Source organism: Doryrhamphus excisus, linkage group LG3, assembly GCF_037039965.1.
Source record: "Doryrhamphus excisus strain RoL-2023G ecotype Guam linkage group LG3, RoL_Dexc_Guam_v1.1, whole genome shotgun sequence".
NCBI classification, from domain to species: Eukaryota; Metazoa; Chordata; class Actinopteri; order Syngnathiformes; family Syngnathidae; genus Doryrhamphus; species Doryrhamphus excisus.
In genome coordinates this window covers 10794026-10817536 of record NC_136359.1, presented here as the reverse complement: position 1 = coordinate 10817536, position 23511 = coordinate 10794026, and the positions used below count along the sequence as shown (strand labels likewise).

The 23511-nt window shown below is 41.9% G+C and overlaps 3 protein-coding genes across 4 annotated transcripts; 1 reads left to right on the top strand and 2 right to left on the bottom strand.

Moving 5' to 3' along the window:
* Positions 1-3468: 3468 nt before the first annotated feature.
* Positions 3469-6855, bottom strand: dusp2 (dual specificity phosphatase 2). The gene is made up of 4 exons (XM_058070169.2): positions 6137-6855; positions 5925-6040; positions 5630-5849; positions 3469-4481 (listed from the first exon to the last, which is right to left on the bottom strand). Exons 1-4 carry the CDS (start codon positions 6498-6500, stop codon positions 4264-4266), a joined length of 918 nt encoding a protein of 305 aa, XP_057926152.2. The 5' UTR covers positions 6501-6855; the 3' UTR covers positions 3469-4263.
* LOC131127867 (myogenesis-regulating glycosidase-like) lies at positions 5973-22929 on the top strand. Of its 2 annotated transcripts, XM_078789638.1 has the most exons (7): positions 5973-6412; positions 6482-6510; positions 15370-15778; positions 16305-16836; positions 19014-19818; positions 20530-20648; positions 21475-22929. In XM_078789638.1, the coding sequence occupies exons 3-7, from the start codon at positions 15501-15503 to the stop codon at positions 21820-21822; spliced, it is 2082 nt and encodes a 693-aa protein (XP_078645764.1). In that variant the 5' UTR covers positions 5973-6412; positions 6482-6510; positions 15370-15500; the 3' UTR covers positions 21823-22929. The 2 variants fall into 2 exon arrangements, with proteins under 2 accessions (XP_078645764.1, XP_057926145.2); XM_058070162.2 differs by lacking the exons at positions 5973-6412; positions 6482-6510 and adding an exon at positions 14916-14994.
* izumo1 (izumo sperm-oocyte fusion 1) lies at positions 9134-20475 on the bottom strand. The gene is made up of 10 exons (XM_078789639.1): positions 20295-20475; positions 13960-14169; positions 13722-13796; positions 12354-12437; positions 12243-12263; positions 12055-12144; positions 11771-11898; positions 10285-10435; positions 9585-9753; positions 9134-9448 (listed from the first exon to the last, which is right to left on the bottom strand). Exons 2-10 carry the CDS (start codon positions 14162-14164, stop codon positions 9388-9390), a joined length of 984 nt encoding a protein of 327 aa, XP_078645765.1. The 5' UTR covers positions 14165-14169; positions 20295-20475; the 3' UTR covers positions 9134-9387.
* Positions 22930-23511: the final 582 nt, after the last annotated feature.

Here is a 23511-nt window from a genome sequence, read left to right as displayed (position 1 = left end):
AGCCAATCACAATCATTGAGACATTTGATTTGCAAAGGAACAGCAGACAATGGTGTGTATTCTTAGAGCGGCACAGAACCTCATGCTCTTTAATACAGTTGAACAGCCAGCATTTCAAGAAATTCTGCAAATGTTCGACAGTATGAACTGCCTGTGAGAATATGCTTCACAAACATCAAGTTTAATGAGTGAAAAAATTACATTCATTCATTCATTCATTCTCCACCGCTTTTCCTCATGAGGGTCGCGGGGGTGCTGGAGCCTATCCCAGCTGTCTTTTGGCGAGAGGACTGGTCGCCAGCCAATCACAGGGCACATATAGACAAACAACCATTCACACTCACATTCATACCTATGGACAATTTGGAGTCGCCAATTAACCTAGCATGTTTTTGGAATGTGGGAGGAAACCAGAGTACCCGGAGAAAACCCACGCATGCACGGGGAGAACATGCAAACTCCACACAGAGATGGCCGAGGGTGGAATTGAACTCGAGTCTCCTCGCTGTGTGGCCTGCGCGCTAACTACTTGTCCGCTGTGCAAGGTTAATTTATATTTTTTCACACCTGAAGCCAGTGTGACCAGCTTCCTTGAGAATGTGGATGAGACCATCATTCCTCCTCTGCATCGGTGGGAGAAAGAATGATACCCACAGGTTCTACTTTATTATTGACTGAAAGCCGACCCCATTCATGCAAGGCACACACATCACTTGCAGCTTTTGATGGACTGTTGAAAGCTCGCTATATCTTTATTTACTGTCGTCGTTCATGTGAAGAAGCTCTTTGCAACTTCTAGACATTCATCCAAATTAAATTTTTTACGTTGATATCACATGAGAACCTTTGTGTTAAAGATGCAGAAAGAAGACTGAACACATTCCAAAAATGATGCTTAATTGGAGACTCTAAATTGATATGAGTATTGGTTGTATGTCTGTATGTGCCCAGGGTGTACCGGTAGCTAGGATAGGCTCCAGCATGCCCCTGTCACCCTTGTGAGGACATGTACAGGTCGATGTATTTTGTTTAAAGGTGTTATTATTAAAAATTGATATTGAATTGGTCCAGATGATGTTGTAGTGTAGAGGTTAGAGTTGTAAGTCAGGCGTATCAGTGACGATGTATTTGAAGATAAAGCTGTTTAAACAATATGGCGGTGTGCCGAGTCATTTTCTGGGCATAATAAATATATATTACAATACAAGCTGCACACTGACTACTCTAAAGTATATTTAAGTTACATTTTTATTGTGTGGTTATTGAGTGGTTAGCATGCAGGCCTCATAACTAGGAGAAAAGAGTTTGATTCCACCGTCGGCCATCTCTGTGTGGAGTTTGCATGTTCTCCCCGTGCATGCGTGGGTTTTCTCCGGGTACTCCGGTTTCCTCCCACATTCCAAAAACATGCTAGGTTAATTGGCGACTCCAAATTGTCCATAGGTATGAATGTGAGTGTGAATGGTTGTTTGTCTATATGTGCCCTGTGATTGGCTGGCGACCAGTCCAGGGTGTACCCCGCCTCTCACCCAAAGACAGCTGGGATAGGCTCAAGCACCCCCGTGACCCTCGTGAGGATAAGCGGTAGAAAGTGAATGAATGAATACTCTTGAACATTACAGCTTCAGGAGAGCCTTTTACTGATCTTAGTGCTGACTATAGCTTCAAGACCCAGAAATGACCCTCCCTGTGTAATTGAACCACATTACTTTCAACCTTTGACCCCCGCAAAGACTGCAGACACATACATAAGGCTCTCGACGCTCTCTGATGTGCTCATGCATTTTCATCATTACCTGACTCCCATTTAAATCCCTCTGCATTATGCACCCCGCAACACCCCCCCTGCACCACCAGACCTAAAAAGCACCCCTCACAGCACTCTGAGGTCAAGTGTGTGATTGCAAGTCTGTTTGCGTCATCCCCTAAAAGGAAACAAAGCGACGTTCTGCGTTTGTGTTGTGTTGCGTTGTGTCAGAGTGTGTAGGTGGCCCGTGTGACATAAACACACACTAGGCGGCCCACGTATCCAAACATCTCATGAATGGTTCCGTGGGTAGGAGGTCCTGTTTGTTTGCTAGTGCGCCCACCCTGCACACATTATTCATTAAATTAAAGAGACGTCCTCCCCTGGAATGGCAGCTGCAGGCCCTGCTGAAGTAGGCGCCAATATGGTTATCCCCCCCCCGTTCATGCTAAAAATATATAAATATAGAGAATAAAGCTTTTCAAGCACTGGAATGCACTCCGATGACGTTTCTCAGGGGTGGATTTGCCTTTAGCGAAATATACAAGGGGAGGTGTGATGGTGATGCCAGCATAGCACAGCAGTCAATGCACAATGCACTACCATTCAAGTGCGCCATGCACTGTTTGAGGCCATGTGCTCTCACCACATTAAACACGCACATTATCCTTTTATCAGAGATCATGGCGGTTATTCATCCTTCCCACACTAGGAAAGTTTGCACACATTCTCTTTAAAAAAATGCTATTTCTGGAACAGAATATTCCTTCAAAATGTAAGGTTTTTATCCTGGAAGATTCTCCTCTGTGCAAACACACACACACAATATATCCAGCTGAGCTCTTTTAAGACTTTTCACTCAGATTGCTGCTGTTATGTGCAGTCGGGCGGTCTTGAACCTTAGCTTTATAAAGATTTTTTTTTTTTGCAGCACTTTGTGTGTGCACATATTTTGCATTGCAATGACTACTACAGCATGTGTATGAGTGCTAATATGGTCACACATGTATTGTACTTATATTTGGATTTTTTTCATTTCACATTATATTTTGTTGTGCAATGCAACACTGCCTGTAGAAGCACATTAATCTGGAATGAGATCATCTGTAATTTTTTTAAATTGTAATTATGTATAGTTTGACACGCAAAAGAAAAAAAATGGAGGCGGAACAGCCTTCTGCACATGGTGGAATAAATAAAGGTTTGCAAATAATATAGATTTAAAAGTTTCATTCACAGTTCACTTGTGTCCTACTAAACTGAGGGCCACTATATTTTTATCAACAGTGCGATGGCGTCATCTGCTGGATTATTCTTGATAATGTAATTGTACAATAAACTCGTTAGATGTCGCTATTTAGCTTTCAACATGTATTCTGTGTGTTTTCAACCTGAAACTGGATTATCCGTCTGCTGCTGTGCGCTTTCCTGCATGAAAGGCGAATATATAGATCAGTTTATGCATGTTATGTAGGAAATAGATTTTTTATTTTTCAGAAAATGAAATTACACAAATTTGCTGTATTATTCTTGTTTTAATTTTTTATACTGTTGGTATATTATTTAAACGTGTAAATCTACAACTCTCCTTAAATCTTGTGTTTTTTTTATCCCAACTGTTGTATTGGTCGAAAATATATTTTTATAATAAAAATATTATATTTTGATAATATTTTTAACCTTCCAGAATGTCTGCAGCATTAGAGGATTTGTTTGACAGCACTCAACCAATACTTTGAGTTGTATATTAAAAGACCATTTTTAAAAGTTCAAATAAATCACAATAAGACATTTCTACGCATGTATTTTATTCATATTTTGTGTTCTTGTGGGGGAAACACAGACACAAAAGCGTTCCCAGACCAGCTGTGAGACATAGTCCCCCCCCAGCTTGTCCGAGAGCTACCCTAGGGCCTCCTTCCTTCCGCCTGGGCATGCCCAGAATACTTCAGCAGGCATCCAGACATCCAGATAAGCGGCTCCACTCTGAGCTCGTGACCCTAGGTGAGGGTAGGAACAAAGATCAACTGAAATCTAGAGCTTCATCTTCTGACCCAGCTCTGTCTTCACCATGACGGTCCGGTACAGCAACCGCAGCAATCTCATGCCTTCCCTCACTTGTGAACATGATCCCGAGATACTTGAACTCCTCCTCACCCCCTACATCAAAGAACCACGACATGATGACCTTTGATTAGGAGGCTTCACACTTGAACCGCTGCAAACCGCCCCAGTAAACCAAGTACATCCTGAGGTTATTGTGTATAAGTACAACAGAACTCTTGTGTATGAAATAAATACAGAGACTAGCTTCAATGCAATTTTTTACTTGACTAAAAAAAATGTTGGATCTCTTATCTATAATGTGCATGAACAACAATCATGTCAATAAACTGTCCCATCGAATGGAAATAAATAGTTTTTTACACAATGTTGTCCCACAAGAGGATGCAGTGATGCCAGCATCACCGCACTTAATAAGCTCCAATAAGCTCAAAAGTATACATTTGTAGTCTTCAGCCCTGACACAGGACATCCATCTCAAACAGCAGCAGCTGTCCCATGAAGGCCAGGTTAGGCGAGATGACATCACGCCGCTGCTTCACAAAGTCAAAGGCCTCGTCTAGCCGAACCCGCTGGGCGTGCATGAGGTAGGCCAGACAGATGGTGGCCGAGCGAGAGATACCTGCTTGGCAGTGCACCAGCACCCGACCCCCATTCTGCTTCACTGAATCTGTGGGTTTAGACACAAAAAGGATATGATCATAACGTGTTTTGTTCTCCAGTTAATCTAGAATTGGGAGAATCGTGCCACATCTCCTGTGCCAGTGATGTTACCGCAACGTTCGGTGGCCCATGCAATCACCAGACTTGATCGCCAGAACAACAGCCTTTTATTGCAGGTTTGAATATCTCACAACATGCACAATATTCCTGAATAAAAATCCCTGATAAAAACAAGGGCTACTGCTATGTCAAGCTAAAACTCAACTAGGGCCCCCTGATGTCATTTCCTGTGTGCCACTCATTCGTCCCTCTAACATATTCACTGCGACACAATCTACAGCTTGAGTTTATTTGTTTTAAATTCCTTATCTAAGCTTATTATGTCTACTATATTGGGTAATACAAGTGTAAAGATGACTACAGTTCATGTCTAAAGGGCTCTAATAATGTTATTATCACTGTTATTACTGTATTTAGACGTTTGTGAACAGGTTTTCTATGTCCTAACTATAAAAATATTCAATTTGCAGATGAATCCTACTTCACGGAAATTCACTTATCACATCATGAGGGAATACTGTATGAATATGTCAAGTTTAAATTGATTTAGGGGGGCGGGGGGAATCTCCATCCACCCAGAAGGTATTGAGCCCCATTCTACATAATGAATTTGTAGGCTTCCAAAGCAACAGGTGGCGTTATAACGCCAAGAACATGTTAATAGCCAATCAGTGAAGGAGGGAATCTTTCAAATAAATGATACAGCAGAATGTATATACTTACAAATATCTTAATATAAGACAGGGGGAGGTAAAAAAAAAAATAAAGTAAATATATGTAAATTGTACAAACAAAAAATAAACACTTTCAAAACAAAAATGTTAGCTAAGAACACACGTGCGGTGATGTCATATATGTGCGACACAAAAATAACAATATGACTACTCTTCAATCAATAGGCAACAAATCGTTCCAAAAAAGTAACTAGCTAAGTAGTTTTCATGCATCAACTGCTTATTTTAACACCTAAAAACAACATTTTGCTAACATACAAATTTTGCCTGATTTTACTGTCATTACAGTCAGCAAATATTAACCACATTGTCGTGTTTTATGGCGCACACACAGCATGTTTAGACAAGAAATGCCACTCACCGATAAAAGCGATAGCTGTGGAGAAATAAGATCCGATGTCTGCAGCTAGACTGTCCTCCACGTTGAGCCGAAGGTATTGGAACTCCCCTTCGAAGAAGTTCGAACATGAGGAGGAGACGTTGAGGACCGCTGTGATGCCCGCTGCTGTGAGGGTCTCTCGGCGTGACGAGTGGACGGCACTGCCCAGAAACAGGAAGGGAAGCAGCTCAACAGGACCGTCCTGTGGTGGACAAACACAAATACTCTTATCATTGTGGAGTTTATATTAACCATACTGCGTGTTTTAATGTCTTACCTGGTCATATGCAGGTGTGCTCCGTCCAGATGGGCTCACTGGCTCTGGTTCACCTGCACAGACTTGTTTGCTGTAACAAAGTTCTGGATAGGCCTCTGAAAATTCCTCAAATCCACCTGAAAACGAGGTCATGGCGTCGTTAAATTCTCCCCCAAACCATGACATATGCGTTGTCAAGTGTGTGCAAAAACTGCTTCAAATTTTCCTGTTACCTTGCAGGAAGCAAATCTGCGTGTGCACTTCATTTTGCAGGGCAGTTAGCAACATCTGGCCCACGGTCTCCTCCCTCCTCCCATCATCCACCACCACCACGACCGGGCTGAACTCCCCGCGCCGTAGCCGGCCCAGCAGAGCCTTGTCCGGGATCAGCCACTCGAGGGCAACCTCGGTGCTCTTGGATCTGCGGCGCAGCATCGAGTTCCAGTTGACGTTCCGGGACTCGTTTATGTGTGCCAGGGAGAAGTCCAGGAAGGGTCTGCAGTCCAAAAGTACACAGCCAGCAGATGTGGTGCTCTCCCTGAGGATGCGGGCTAACTCATGACTGTTGATTTCCATAGGCTCTCCGAGTGACGTCATGTTGAAAAAGGTAAGTAAAATTAATTATTCTTTAAACCTTCAAAATCAGAATTCAAAGCAATCCCCGATTAATATTATTACAATTATTATACGGGACAATATTGCTCGGCCAGTTTCAATGAATAACTTCTGTAAAGGAGTTTAGCTTGCTCATTGATATCTACCTAGAGATGGGTGTGGCCATCTTGTTCCCGCCTCGTTTCCATTCTTAAGGCGGAATTTCCATATATAGGCCCGTCACTCCTTATTTGGACAATGACGTTCTCTCTGTTCCTCCCCCACCCAGCTCAAGCATGCTGGTTTGGGGCTATCCCATGTTTTCATGTTGAGTGACGTTGCACTTGGGGCTAAAGGTTCCAATCCTTGTCCAAATCCCTTCTGTCTTCACTCTTGTGAATAAACAAAAGGTATATATATATATATATATATATATATATATATATATATATACACACCTTTTTGTATTTAGTATGTGTGTGTGTGTGAATAAACAAAAGGTATATATATATATATATATATATATTTACTACTAAAACTACTACTTAATACATTATAAATAACAAACAGCAAATAAAATGTGTCCAAAAAGTTTGAATGAAACAACTCCATTAATTATACAATTTGTGTAATAAATTAAAAATGAAAAATGTCAAGTCAGTAAATGATCTATCTTATATAGCTGGAAAGATATGAATAGGCTGTTAAGTAGGTAGTTACTATATTGTCTTATTTGACATCATAAATCCGTAATGATATTGCAATGAGCAGCATTGTTTTACTGTTTCTTTGAGCCTTGTCTCCCATCCGGTACACACATTACAACCGAGATACTAGTAGTGTCTTTGTGTCACTGTGACTCCCACTTACTTCCTCACGTTCCCACTTCCTTTCCTCCTCCTCATCTTTTCTCCCGGCTGGCTGCTTGTCAGCTCCTCATCAGCACTTAGCTCTCCCACTTTGTCACGCACTTCCCCTGCTTAAGCTGCAATTCCAGTCCACACAAACATGCTTACATTGTCAAGACTGTCCATCATGGCTGTCAGTAGAGCTGCTGAGCATGCATTTACTGTAACCTCTGCCTGAACACATGACAAACACAAAAACAAACCATCTCAGGATGGGTGCAGTTTTTTTTTAAAGAATAAATTTGCCTCAATTTCCGTTACCCCAACAGGAAGTAAAATGGCGCAGCACCCACGGGTACATCCTGCCATCACCACCCACACAGCCCTTTGACTACCCTTTCCCTGACACTGTATCATCACCCGCTTTGTGGAAACAATTTACACTTTTAATTGTTTACTGAGCCCAAGTGACTAACAGGCCTTGAACAAAGTGAGCAATAATTAACTGCTGTTAATGGCTGTAGCAACTCCTACGCTATTATTGTCATTTTCTCTCACATACAATTATTTTTATTTTACTTGAATAATAACAAAAAGGGGGGGAAAGAACAATGTAATCCTGTGTAAATACAGTGTTACTAACAGGCTGGTGAGAACTCGATAACAGGTATACAATCGGTAATGCATATTTTTTCTGAATGAATGCATGAGTAAATACATACGAGAAATACAAAATTCCACTCCTTCCCACAGAGAGGATTATCTGGGATTAATTAAATGACTGTAATTCAGACATTCGCCTCCTCTAAGACGCCCATGTGACTACACCACCCCCATTCAGAGGGGCATGGCCCTGCTGCGGGGGCAGCTTTGATATGGCTGGCTGCTGAGGTTCCGGAAAGCTGAGCAGTGTCTGGGGATTTTCTGATGCATGTGGACAGTGTGTGTGTGCACGCTTTGATTCATGATGAATCATATGTTTTGACTACATATTTATTGATGAACATACAGCATGCTGTGTGTGCTTTTGTTGTCATGACTTGTTGGAAATATTGTGCGTTTTCCAACACGTCATGACAACAAATGATGCCAACACTTGTGTGTGGTTCTGGCATCTATTTTGAATGCCTCCCGGATGCCTCTTTGATGAGGTGTTTTGAGCATGCCCAACTGGGAACAGGCCCCAGGCTAGACCAAAGACACCCTGTATGAACTGCACCTCACAACCTCGGTGCCTGTCCCTTGTGAAACTGGACTTCCCTACTGAGACTGCTGCCCTCGTAATCCAGATCAGGACAGACAGAAGAATCATATGGTGCTTCAGAATGTCACGGTGCATGTTGGAGTTTATGTTCTCCCTGTGTCTGCTGGTTGGTCAAGAACTTTTATTGCCAAAAACAAGTCAAACCAAAGATTGGTCTTTGATTAAAAAATTAAAAAAACAATATTTTTATACCACCCTCGGGCATCTCTGTGTGGAGTTTGCATGTTCTCCCCGTGCATGCGTGGGTTTTCTCCGGGTACTCCGGTTTCCTCCCACATTCCAAAAATATGCTAGGTTAATTGGATACTCCAAATTGTCCATAGGTATGAATGTGAGTGTGAATGGTTGTTTGTCTATATGTGGCCTGTGATTGGCTGGCGACCAGTCCAGGGTGTACCCCGCCTGTCGCCCGAAGACAGCTGGGATAGGCTCCAGCACCCCCCGCAACCCTTGTGAGGAAAAGCGGTAGAAAATGAATGAATGAATGAATGAATATTTTTATAGTCATATTTACTCGACTAATTAGTTTTGGTGACGATGGACAGAAAGTTTAGGGGAAGCTTTCAGTACTGTTGCAACAAGGACAAAAACAGGCAACGATCCACATTGTGTATCCCATTTTATCAATGTTATATGACAACAAATTGAAGCACACATGTGAGACACAGACAGGCAAGTCATATGAAAGTAGCTGGTGTGGAAGTGGTTCCCACTTAGTTTCAAGTTTCCTCTCACAGGTTCCCACTTAGTTTCAAGTTTCCTCTCTGAATATGCGGTGTTATTTTCTTCCTCCGCTTTCCTCGCCATTGTCTGTTGTGTGTTTTTTAATAATCATCTTTCTGTAAGCAAGTTCACATAGAATCGCAGTCACATGGAAAAATCAAGCACAGCAAGAAGGCTATGAAATTGCCTGTATGAAGAGCACTAGTGTACACAAATCAAGGCAAAGCATGTTGTTCTTGTTTGATGTCTTACCCAAGGACAAAAGCGAAGACAAGGCACCCTGCCAGACTTAAAGCAGCGACTGTTGCCATGAGCGGCACCAGCACGCCCTCAGAGGATTGAAAAAACGACTCGTCGTCGTCAGGAGACAGCGAAGGCAGTGTCATGACAGGTCGGGTTATTTCAGTCGGCTTGGGAGTGACTGTGAAGTAAACATGGGAAAACCCTTCTTATGTCAGGGTAAAATGGAACATCTGAACAGGTTTTTATTTTGAGGCTTTTTGCAATCTCATTTTAGCACATTAAGTTTTCGTGTTTTGGCCCGTTGTTATCTTGTCTTTGCTTTCAAAGCATGTTAGAACCCGAGCATTCATTCATTAATTCATTTTCTACCGCTTTTTCCTCACAAGGGTCGCGGGGGTGCTGGAGCCTATCCCAGCTGTCTTCGGGTGAGAGGCGGGGTACACCCTGGACTGGTCGCCAGCCAATCACAGGGCACATATAGACAAACAACCATTCACACTCACATTCATACCTATGGACAATTTGGAGTCGCCAATTAACCTAGAACCGGAGTACCCGGACAAAACCCACGCATGCACGGGTTTCCTCACTGTGAGGCCTGCGCGCTAACCACTCGTCCACAGACCACATAATACAGTATGTACTAATATTGTTTCCTAATGAGACCCCCTCCAGAAACCCTGATATCATTCAATCGGGCACACTTTACCTGTGAGGAGGTATCTAACTTGGTAGAACTTGGTCCCGTCCTTTCCCTGCAGTGAGCACTGATATGTGCCTTGGTCGTCCAATTGTAGCTGATTTAACACCATGAATGAGTCCTCCATCACGACCAAATCTTTGAAGTCACTCTCACTGAGCTGGATACATTGAGAAAAATAAGAGGTAGTGGAAGTTGGGAAGATGGATGTATGCTTCACTGCGGACTGCTGGTCATGGTTTAGTGTCTATGATATATATACAGGGTCAGGCAAAATGATTGTTAGAATAAAATGTAAATGATTATAGTGTTAGTTATCACCCTTATATCCATTTGCTTGGACAATAGAAAAGTGTCTTGAGTGTTTTAAGGGAGGAACATTCTGTGACTTTGACCAGCAACTCCCAGCACCACTAATCTTGGAGGTGCCTGGGAGCACCAGCAGTGACCTTGAAGATGTTCTTGGTCATCACACAAAAATGTGCCAAGACAAGAACACATGCACAAAAAGTATTACTCTCACATACACATACACACACACACACACACACACAAATAGACAAATACAGCTTGTGCAACTGCTTGCTTCCTCCCCAGAGTTGCATGACCATGTATCAGGGATCACCTAAAGAAAATAAAGAGACGAACATATTCAGAGTGGAGCGGCATGTCACTGGGTATGTTGTTTCATTCTCCTCGCTGCAAGAAACATTGAATTTTGTCGTCTGTTTCTTCTGTTAATTGAGTGTTTTTACAAGTGTCACAGGAGTTTGAACCTGACAATGATCTAACACATGTGTAGGTTAAATAAAAGGCAAATAAAGTAATAAAACTAAAATGTGTTTTTATTTTCAAAAAGTACATATGACATTTTGCTTTGTTTCTTTACAATGCCATTGTTTTTCATTTATTTTTCAGTTGCTGCCATGAATTGGACTGGTGAGCATTGTTGTGAGCAAGGTTTTTCAAAACAAACAAACCTGTAACTGCAGCACAACGAGCGTTCCGTTTGCACTTCAATCTCTGTAGACATGATCCCGTACCAACTCGAAACACCATCTTGTTATGGGTTACCAACTTCAGAGCTACTGGATCTTCATTGAAACGAAAATCAACCGGCTGACCTCGCACCGCCAGAACTGATTTAATTTTTAAAACATAATGAAACAGAATGGCATTACATGTACTTTTACAAAATAAAAACACTTTTTTGTTAGGTTTTACTTTATTTACCTTTTATTTAACCTATGTATAAATGTGTCAGGTGAGTGTGAATGGTTGTTTGTCTATATGTGCCCTGTGATTGGCTGGCGACCAGTCCAGGGTGTACCCCGCCTCTCGCCCAAAGACAGCTGGGATAGGCTCCAGCACCCCCTTGACCCTCGGTAGAAGCGGTAGAAAATGAATGAATGAATGAATAAATGTTTCAGATCATTTTGCCTGACCCTGTATATGGAAAAATGACCCCCCCGCATCAACTAAAGAGACAGTTGACCTTCTTGTCTTTTGGCACACCAGCGGCCCAGGAGTAGTGGTACTCTCGACTCCCTAATAGAAGAGAATGCCATGGCTGGTAACAGTCCAGTACAGCCTGGCCTTCCTCTTCAGCCTTCACTTGGTATTCTACATAAACGGTAAAAGGCAAGGGAACGTAGTGGCAGTGGAGGATCAAGAAGGCGGCTTTAGGATTAATATTTTTCATTCACATGGACAGGCAGTGCTGAACACGCTCGTGACCACGTATGCATGTAAAGAACACACACAAACATGAATATGCACCACCACAACACTCTTGGCCAGATGGAGATGGGCAGCTGTACATCTTGTATCTGCATGTGATACAATCCATTACTCTTCTGTTCAGGAGTCCTGAGAAGCACACATGATGCGCTCATATGACAACGTGACTCCAACGGTGAACTCTTTTGGTTTGCTTCAGCATAAACCGGGAGAAGGAATAAACTCACCACACTTGTTGGGGCACAATCCTGAGGGAGACACAAGCAGAAATAATGCATCTCATTCTATGACAGGACTGTTGTATGATGACGTGCACTGGCCTAGTTAAACTTAATTACCCTCTCTGATGAACGTATCCAAGTGTTTTTTTAAGATTTCCTTGCCTTTGTTCATGATTTGAATGGCTTCTGATGTGATAGAGCCTGGAGGAAAAGAGTTTTGTGTGAAATCTGCTGGTTGATGACTTGCCTAAATGTAGTGGAACCTTTAAGGTCAAAATCCATGTTACAAATTTTAAACCACCTCAGGAGCCAAGTTGACTTTTATTAATAAAACACTATCTTTACTTTGTTAATAAGTGCCAATTATTGTAATTTGGGGGTATTTTTCCCGTTAATTGTCCATATTGTGGCTGCACGGCTGCGAGTGGTTAGCGTGGAGCTAACCTCACAGCGAGGAGACCCGAGTTCAATTTCACCCTCGGCCATCTCTGTGTGGAGTTTGCATGTTCTCCCTGTGCATGCGTGGGTTTTCTCCGGGTACTCCGGTTTCCTCCCACATTCCAAAAACATGCTAGGTTAATTGGCGACTCCAAATTGTCCATAGGTATGAATGTGAGTGTGAATGGTTGTTTGTCTATATGTGCCCTGTGATTGGCTTGCGACCAGTCCAGGGTGTACCCGGCCTCTCGCCCAAAAACAACTGGGATAGGCTCCAGCACCCCCGCGACTCTCTTGAGGACAAGCGGTAGAAAATGATGAATGAATGAATGTCCATATTGTACAATTTCAGCTGGCATTGGACTTTGGAGGTTCCACTATGTTTGCTCATGCAGAGCAACTATAAGATTCAGACCCATGTGTCAAACTCAGGCCCAGGGCCAAATCTGGCCTGCGATGCAATTTCATCCGACCAGAATAGCATTGAGTTGGTCCGGCTCACGATCTGAGTAAATAAGCAATTCCTCCATTATAAACTATTGCCGTTTTGATTTTAAACATTATATATAGAAAGATAATATGGGTGACAGATTAAGATCATAATTTAACTGTATATGACTAAATGAACAAGGCCAAAACAACCATAGCTTTGTTTGTTTCTTTCTGCTTTTTCCTGATTACGGAGTCGCCACAGCAGATCTTTTTGGTCTGCTTACAGATTTTTGGCTTGAGCCCTTTATATTTCAGATGCCCTTCCTGACGAATAACAATGATGTTACTAGTGGAGATTCGAATCCTAGCGAATCCAACGCTAACCACTACACCACGGCGGGCTCGTCCCAACAGCCATTGCTAAATATCGGAAAGTTGAAAATTTCAAGCAGGCATGAATGGACAAAAAAATGCACATTTCCCCCACTCCCATGTAAAAAAAATTCCATGCGGGTGGGGGGTAATGTCCAGCTCGGCCCACAACCTAAAGTAGGCTTTGAGTTTTGGCTCCCTGTGCGATTGAGTTTGACACCCCTGGATTATGAGATTGCTCACCTCTTCGCTGCTGTTTCAGGAAGTGCTTAAATTCATTCTGGTACTCCGTTTTGGCTTTGTACAAGGTGCTGGGATCTAAACAATGAGGCACAGAAGTAATATACAGTACAGACTACTCTAAAGTTGACTTTCTATAGCATTGTTCTTTAAGATGTACTATAATGATAATAATGATTTAATTAAAATTGTAAAGGAAACCCTTTCCATGAAATTGTGATGTAGAGGTTTGAGTTCTCACCTATGACACCCTTCTTTTTCTGGCTTTCTTCTTTGTAAGATGCATGAGCGGCTTCCATTATAGTTTTCAGATTTACCTGGTCGCGCACATTGACAACGTGCAAAGTAAAATCTATATGCATGTTCCTGATGCTGCGGTCACACTGCAGACAGGCCTCGGTCACAATGGCGCAGCAGAGGATCAAACCCAGCATCATCATCAGCATCCCACCTTTTTTAAAGTGTGAGCAAGCAATTTCTGTCAGTTTAACAATAACATGTACATTTTTAAACAAATGAAATTAAATAGAACATCACCTAGAGTATGTATATATGACGTTTCAAGCAAAACAGGTACACAAAGTGGTGTATTAATGTACTGTATTTTGGTAAATCGAGTGTACCTTATTGTGAATGGCACTCAGCAGGATGTTGTATGTGTGTTGATATTTCAGCAAAGATAATGTACTGGTCATTGTATTTTACCACATCTGCTTACTGAATTTGTATTTGTAGTGCACACATGTTTATTTAAAATCAAAATTCAAAATCAGAAACTACAATTCCCAAGAACATGTGGTGTTTGATTGAATTGCGCATCGTCGAATCAACATAACTGTTGCTCAGTGATGGGCGGGAACACTGATAGAACTATAGTTCAAGGACACTTTGACTTAAAAGGACTGCGTGTGAATTTAACAGGGTGTAGTACGCCTAGGAGCAGAACGTCCGCCATGATAGTGAGCAAGAGAGGTGGGCGGTACTAGCTAACACAACAGCGTACAATGTATTTCACTCGTTCTGAGCTGACTATAAAAGTTAAACGCAATGTGGTCTTTTGGACCACTCATTAGAGCAATTAATGGAGCATGGAGACATATTTACAATGCAGTGTTTCTGGAATCTGCTCACCATCACGGCGGCCAAAACAGCGCACGGCATTCTGCGGAAGTGAAAGTAAGCCTCAACCCCGTTAATTCTAATGTCCCTCCTCGGTGGCTGCACCTGCGCAGCTCTTGTTGGTTATGTGCTTGAACTAAAAACACTTTATGGACAGGTAAGGAGTGTATATTTTCCCTTGAAGTCAGAATTTGATGAAATTTTAGACATGTCATAGATAGAATACGAAACTCTGGGTGTCGAGCTGGCGGGTAAATAAACTCATAAGTAGCATATCTGACAACTGGCGTCGTTCGTAAGGAAGGGGAATATGTATCTTTGACAGCTGGGCCTGTTTTGGAAAAACAGACGTTTAGTTGGCTAACTAAACTTGTGCTTTTGTCTAAAACCATATTTAGATAAAATACCAAGATGAGAGAAGCTATGTCCACTTTCCCTGCGTTTTCTCTTCTGGTTAGCCTCCACCATGGGTGCTGCTACTGTATATACTGCTATCATTAAGTGACTGCGTTCCCTGTGTCCATTATTCAAGGTTGGATGAATCACAAATGGAGTCATTACAAAAGACAAGAAGTTAGACCATCCATTCATCCAACCATCTATTTCCACGGCCAGGACTCCACACACCACCATCACAGCCTTCTTGCCTAAACACAGTTCAGTATGTATCAGATCGTACCAGTAGCCCCCAGGGACCAGCATCTGTCCGAGGGGGCTGACAACTCCCCGCTCAAAAAGCGAGCAACCGAGGAAGCGAGGCCCCTGGTTGTTGCAAGCGTGCTGGGCTGCATGCTGGTTCTGGCTGCAGTGGTAGCCTGGTGCTATTACTCGGCATCTCTACGCAAAGCCCAGCTCATGAAGACTGAACTGTTGGACCTCAACAAGGATGGCTTTGTTATCCGGAACAAGGCGGAGGCTATCATTTTCGCCATGACCTTCAGGTGAGCTTGTGTCTCAATGTAAATGTACACTTATGTACACATACTGTATCAAATAATATTAGGAGGACACCCGATCACCCCAAGTCGGTAATCGTTTCTAAATATGTAATAATACAGGTCAAATGTACAGCACACATGGGCCACTGCTGTTAAAAATCATTACTCATTAATCAAACTGTCACTTTTATTGCAAATGTTGATCTGAAATCACAGGAGAACATCCACAAAAGTAACCCCCACGAATATCTACTGTTTTGGACATATGTTCAATAATTGGAAGCAAAACAGTGAGTTTAGTTGAACTTTAATCTGCTGTTTAACAATACATTCACTGTATTTTTAATTAATCTTCTCCCACAAATCCATCAAAGTCCTCATCTTCTGTATCTAAATTGAACAGCTGGGCAATTTCGCCATGACTAGACTGAAAAATGATTAGCCCGTTAGGTATGACCAGGGTAAAGGTAAGGTCATAGTATTTGTGTTAAAGCTATTTTTTTCTCCTGTATTCTTGCATGTTTTGTAGATCTGCCACACTGGATTTAGACTCCTGCATCAATGAAGGAAGTATTCTAAAATGTACTCAGTCAGATACCGGCAAGATCAACTTTTTTATCCACGCGATTCGACCAAAGGACACTGTCATGTGTTACCGTGTCCGCTGGGAGCCTTTGGAAGACGAGCATACAGTGGAGCACGCCATGACCTGCAATGGCTCTCACTGGTATGGAGGGGCCGAATCCGCCACCCAGCACTGGCCTATCAGCATCCAGGGCGAGCAGCAGCCTCAGCCTTTCATCACCAGTGATATCTACAGCAATCGTCACGCTTTCGGGGGGATTCTGGAACGCTACTGGCTCTCGTCCAATGCGGTTGCGATCAAGATAAATGACTCGGTGCCGTTTCATTTGGGCTGGTCAGAGACGGACAGGATGCTTCACTTCCAGGCCCGCTACCAGGATTCTCCTTTTAAACCACCGGAGGGCCAGCAGGCCATAGCGGAACTCAGCTACAGAGTGTGTGTGGGATCTGACGTCACCTCCATTCATAAATACATGGTGAGCAAGGACGTTTTTCAAAGGTAACCACAACCTTGGTAAAGGTTATCCGCAAAAGTTTGAATCTAGGCAACTGGACTCTTCTTGTTGATTGAGGACGTTTCACCTTTTAATTTTTCAGTTTCTAAATTTTAGATGTGGAGTCATATGTGGTGAAGTAAATTATTCATTTTTAGAGTATGCACTTTAAAAGCGCAGTCCAGTCCCCCTTTAAGGAGGTTCTAAGTAGAGCTTCAAAATGCAAAAAGGGGAAATGGGAGTGAAACAGAACATTTGTTGAGTAAGCATTTTATCGCAAACAAGCATTGAAGTTGATCAGCTGATCCAAATTTTAAGATTATGTCTCAAAAACCCTGAAACCTCCCTTTCAAAATAGGAATTCAATTTAAGAAAATGACTCAAAGTAATGAGTAGCTGCACCATGAGTCACCTCATGAATTGGTTTTGGCATGTTTGATGCTAGTGTTTCCAGGAGGCTTGTGGGAATGTTGCTCCAGGTGGTGATGATGGCTTCACCTCCATTTTTGGAAACTTTCCTTGACATCCACCACCAAATGGGACTGTGGTCTTAAAACATTTGCTCAAATGACAAACACTGGATTTCAGTTTAATGGTTGTTGAAAATTCCATTTCTTCATTTTGCATTTTGAGGCTCTTCGAAACTCCTTGAGATCCAACAGTGCCAAAATCTTACATTTTTGTCAGGAGTATATACCGTATTTTCTCGGAGTATAAGTCGCACAAAAATGCATGATTAGGTGTAAAAAAACAAACATAAGTGGAATTTTTTGTGGGTAATTTATTTTCCAAACTACTTGACCAAAACAAACATTACGTCATCTTGGAAGGCAAGTTCTTGCAATAATATAATAATAGAGAACAGGCTGAATAAGTGTAAGATATGCTAACATAAACAGTTTTAAGTACAGTAACTTTTGTTTTCTTCATGGCAGTAAGCGTAGCCTCCGCTTTACGCCAGTCCAAACTTTCTCTCTGCTGCTGCATTACTGTTTTAGCTGCAAGTTTTAAGATTAAGATATGCCTTTATTCGTCCCTCAGTGGGGAAATTTGTATTGCACAGCAGCAAGAGTACAGAGTCAGTTAAGCAGTACAAAATACACAATACAGAAAAATAAACAATATAAACAACCCAAGTATTAACAAAAATCAACAGTTTTTCCCAGAGTTATATACAATACAGTATGTAGATAATATGAGACGAGATGAGATATATGACCAGTCTATACACTGAGATCTTGTTAGAGAGTTAGTATGAGGCATTATGGAAATACTTCACATAGAACTTAGTATATTGCATTTAGAGCCCTTAATATTGCACATGAGGTCTTTTACTACTTGCAGCTTGTAGTCTGCAGAATACGATTTTCTTTTGGGGGGGCATTTGTTCTCAGTTGTCTTTGTAAGCTAACGTCTACTGTTTAAATATTGAATTGTTAAGGAGTAGGAGATAACCATGTTAAAGTCTAGAGTGCCCTCTTGTGGTTATCTGTGAAATTTTATTGTATTTTTTTCATTTATAAGTCACACTGGGGTATAAGTTGCAGGAACAGACAACCTATGAAAAAAAGTGTGACTTATAGTCCGGAAAATACGGTATGTTAGTCATCTGACATATGTCATATCTGACAGGATGAGCTTTAAAATTGATACTGAAAGTGCCTGACAAGTACTTGATTTAGTTTTTAATCAAATCCTGCAATAGGCAGTGTTTGTTTTATGTTGTATGTACATACAGTATGTTAGCCAAGTATTTTTGATTGATATTTTGATTTTTGGAATTGAGATTTGCAATGTCCCTTGAATACTAGAAATTGAATACACAAATATCGGAATAGCTTAACTAAGATTTTATTTCCACTCTAAAATGTCAGTTGGTTGGGGTCGTTCTTTTTTTTATTTTATGGCGGGCACCAAGCAATTTTTGAGTTGAATAAAGGCAGTACGCCTTTATTTGCATCTTTCTGTTGTTGACATTCAAGTTGGGGCCAAATGAAATATCACACAGGCGTCACTTTGTGTACATGCAATGCTTAGTGAAGATTCAACCCCCACATTTTCTTCAGAATTGAACAACCTCTTGGGGTTTTTGAATTGGTAGGTACAGTTTCATAAAATGTTGATGTGTGTAACAAAAAGATGTTTGTGTTTTGGCCTAGGTGCGTCAATATTTCCCAAAGCCTGCCAAGGTGCCTTCTGCTGAAGTCTTCAAACACCCAGTGTGGTCTACTTGGGCTCTGTATAGGACATCTGTCACCCAGGAGAGGCTACTCCAATATGCCTCTGACATCACCAAACATGGCTTCAACTGCTCCCACCTGGAGTTAGATGATTGTTACACTGCCGACTATGGAGAGTTTGACTTTGACCCGCAGAAATTCCCCAACGCCAGCGGCATGTTTGACCAGCTCCGACAGGACGGCTTTCAGGTGACACTTTGGACTCACCCGTTCATTAACTACAACTCAGTCAACTTTGGCGTTGCCGTCGAGAACGGGCTCTTTGTGCGCGAGCTAGGTGGTGAGCTGCCCGCTCTCGTTCGCTGGTGGAATGGCATCGGTGGAATCTTGGACTTCACCAACCCAAAAGCCCGGGAATGGTATTCATCCCACTTGGCTGAGCTCAAAGCCCAATATGGAGTCACTTCTTTTAAGTTTGATGCCGGAGAGACAAGTTATCTCCCCCAACGGTTTAGCACTTTAATCCCACTGATGGACCCCTCCACTTTCACCCGGCGCTACACAGAGATGGCCATACCGTTTAGCGAGCGTGCCGAGCTGAGGGTTGGCTATCAGAGTCAGAACATCTCCTGTTTCTACAGGATCATCGACAGAGACTCTGTGTGGGGTTACGAGCTCGGCCTCAAGTCCATCATCCCCACAGTTCTCACCATCAGCATCTTGGGGTACCAGTTCGTCCTGCCTGATATGATAGGTGGGAATGCATACCCGGAGCACAGGACAGGTATGGATTACACTGGAATGTTTTTGATTTGAAAATTTGAAAAATAAGCATTCTTTTTGATGTTGTTTTCCAAGTTACACTATGTTTGAAAAGTGGAGGCCTTTGAAAATGACACCTTTTATTAGTCCTGTAAATATTGGAAACTTGGTTGTTTCTGACAATGGGAGAATATGCACATTCAGTGTTTACCATCAGAACAACAATGGCCGACCAGTGTTATAAGTTTGTACTGAAACACTTATTTTATGTATTCCCTGTTCCATTGTGCAGGACCTACTAGACTATTTGCTAGTAGCAAAGGTACTACTAGATACTACCGTATTTCTACTACCAAGCTGATACCACATGGTAATGGGAATTATTAAAAAAAAAACATGCTTAACAAAGCTTCATTGACTTATGTCGTGGTTACGCTTGCACAATTCAACATCAAAGTAGAAAATGTAGCTGATTTTCACATGCTTATTTTAGCGTACCTTGTTGCTATTTCTGTCTCTGGACACTGCAGTTTTCCACTCCATAGCCTTCACTTTGCTTCAATGGCCCTTCTCCGTTAGCTCGTCATTCTCCAAGTGTCCTGTTGGGCATGGCACCATTTTTCATTGTCTTTGCACATCTTTTCTAAAACCGCAAGCAAAAAATGTACACTTCAATATGGAACATATTGCTCAACTAATAGAAATATGGTCTGATGTGTATGTTTTACTTTAGGAGGTTTAAATGACGGGGATAAGTTACCAGACAGAGAGCTGTACATCAGATGGTTGGAGCTGTCGGCCTTCATGCCTGCTATGCAGTTTTCTTTACCACCCTGGTACTATGATGATGAAGTGAGTACAGCTACACTGATGTTTTTTGTACAATTTCCATGCATCATTGGATGAATTACAAATGGTACATTCTTTAATGTATTGCTCAATATTTGTGAATGTTTTTGTCGTGACATTTATCTCTTGTCTAATTTTATTGCAGTCCCTGAGGACTTTTGATGATGGAAAAAATGATGTTCTTACAACAACAACAACAGTGTCAGTCTGTGAGAACATACAATGTATTTGAAAACATAAAATATCACTCTAGTAATATGACATTAATGCTCTAGTTGTAGGCGGGACACTTACCTAAACCGCAGATAAAACTTTCTAAATTTGAAAAGTCATTATATATAGCAACTTTTTTCCCTTTCATATGCTGTGAGGTTATGGAGTGACAACAGTGTGACATCATCAAGTGTTGCTTTGTTTGTCATTAAGGACCACATAGCTCCTTCATGTGATTGTGACACAATAAGAAAAAGGTTGTGTGCCTGCAGTCCTTGGTGTGTGCTTGAACATAACAATGGAATTATTTGTGTGTGTGGGAAAGTGGAAAAGTAAACGTACCATGGTCAATTATTAACAATATATTGCACAATACAGCGGCCACAGAACCAGTGTTGTAATACTGCTCAGGCGGCAATAATAGCGCTGGTGAGGTCACAATTCATGTGAACAGGACGGCTCATAACAATAGTTGTGTCGCAACATTTTAAAGCGCATGCAAGAGGTTACCTGCAGCCGCAGCGAACATTCAAATTCAATACATTCAAACACACCAATCAGGTTATAGTTTAGTGGATGACAAAATGTGTATTGTTTGTTTTGTCATTTTGTGCAGGTGGTGGAGATAGCGCAAACGTTCACAAAACTCCATGAGAGTCTTGTGGCCCCGAGAGTTCTGGAGCTGGCCAGTGAGGTCCTCAAGACTGGAGATCCAATAATAAGACCCCTGTGGTGGATCGCCAATGAGGACGAAGCAGCGTACAAGGTTGACTCCCAGTTCCTGATTGGAGACGACCTGATGGTGGCGCCCGTGCTGGAGCCAGGGAAGCAGGAAAGGGACATATATTTGCCTGCGGGAAGGTGGAGAAGCTACAAAGGGGAACATTTTGTCAAGGGCCCCATGTACCTCACTGACTACCCTGTGGACCTGGATGAAATAGCCTATTTCATATGGGTTCACTGAACACGTCCAAGCATTAATCTGAGCCCCTCCAACGCTGTTTGCACTGCAACTGTCATGAGTCCTGCGCATGCCAAATCACAAAAGCAGTTTTTTTTAAAGGGAACGAGACCACCCTGGGTCTACTGCTGCCAGCGATGGATCCAACCAAAGAATTGGAATGAAATCTACTTCTGTCTTTCCTTAGCTGTCTTGAGACTTCTTTCCATACTCTTTTTTTCTGCTCACCAATGTGTCTTTATCATCAGTGTAGGGCACTGAATGTAAAGACATGGTATGTTTAGTGTCGCTTCTCAGTCTTCCAGGTCATGGTCTTCCAGGTCGCTTTCCTGCCTGGTAGCAAAACAACTTGTTAATGGCCACCCCTTCCATGTAATAAGATAATCTTTGGTGGTCAGGAAATCCTTGTAAGCAGGCAACAGGTGACTGCACAAACCATCCCGTGTATCAGGAGGGCCTTTCTATTTTAGTATACATGGCTTCACACCTCTCGTCCTTATCCAAAATTTGGACATCATTGTCCTCAAAGGAGTGTCCTTTTTTTTCCCCAGCCAATTTTTCATGTGAGACTTTGACTTTGAGAGGTCTATTACCTGAGTACCTATCGCAAAAAAGTCCGCTTTGCAGGTTTTGATTTTGATTTTAACCCCTGTGCCATCAACAGACCTGAACTAGTGGCAGGTAGTTCATCTAGCCATACTGTGTAAAGAGTTTCTGCACTTGGAGACGAGCATGAAATTAATTTGTATAGATATTTCGTACTGTGTTCATGTAGTATCGCACTTATAAGTCCTTAGTTGGACCTCTGCTCTATGTACTGTACATATTTAATTTGTGATATAGTTAATTAAGAATGTGCCCTGTGGCTGACTGGCCAACAGTCCATGGTGTTGTGCGCCTTTTGCCCAAAGTCAGCTGCGATAGGCTACAGCTCCCGGTCACCCCCGAATAGAAAAAGCGGTAGAAAATGGATGGTTGATATTTAAAAGTACAATTTATGCACTTGAATGAATGATTCCAACATCAACATTCCATCACCAGCGACGTCATTCCTTACTTTTTGATGCTAGTACTTGATAGGGTGGATGTAAAAGGTCGGTGCACAGAAACGGAAACAGTGCCATATGTCATATGCAACAATGTAACATCAAGGAGTAGGACAGGAGGACACAAACTTTAGCAACGCTAGCATAGCCATGTGAGTGTGAGCAGTGTGAACATTACACTCATATTTTAACATTATGCTAAGTTGATTTGCTAACGGAACACATCTATAGCTGATGACTGATAAGTTGGAAGAGCGCCAGGCTAAGATGTGTTGTGAAGCCTACTGTTTTTTTACTGGATGTTATTCATGTGAATGAGGTTTTTCTTTATGTCATGAAAACCCAGAAATTCTAAAGTAAATTTAAAACTAAAGTTGAGTAGGCCTAATCAAGTCAGGGAGTTATATATTTTTTTTTATCACATTTGGTGCTCATAAACAGGCTCTGGGGCACTTATGATTGTTATAACACAATTAACAAGTATCCTTTGCATCTGTAAAGGATTCCTAAGGTCTTGATTGGTGTTGGAGAGAAAATGTGATTGTATTTCATGTCGCGTGCTTGCTTGGTGCCAAGTTAGAAATACAGTAATTAATAAAAACTGCAATTTCTTTTTAAAATCTCTCAATGTTCTGAACTGCTGTTT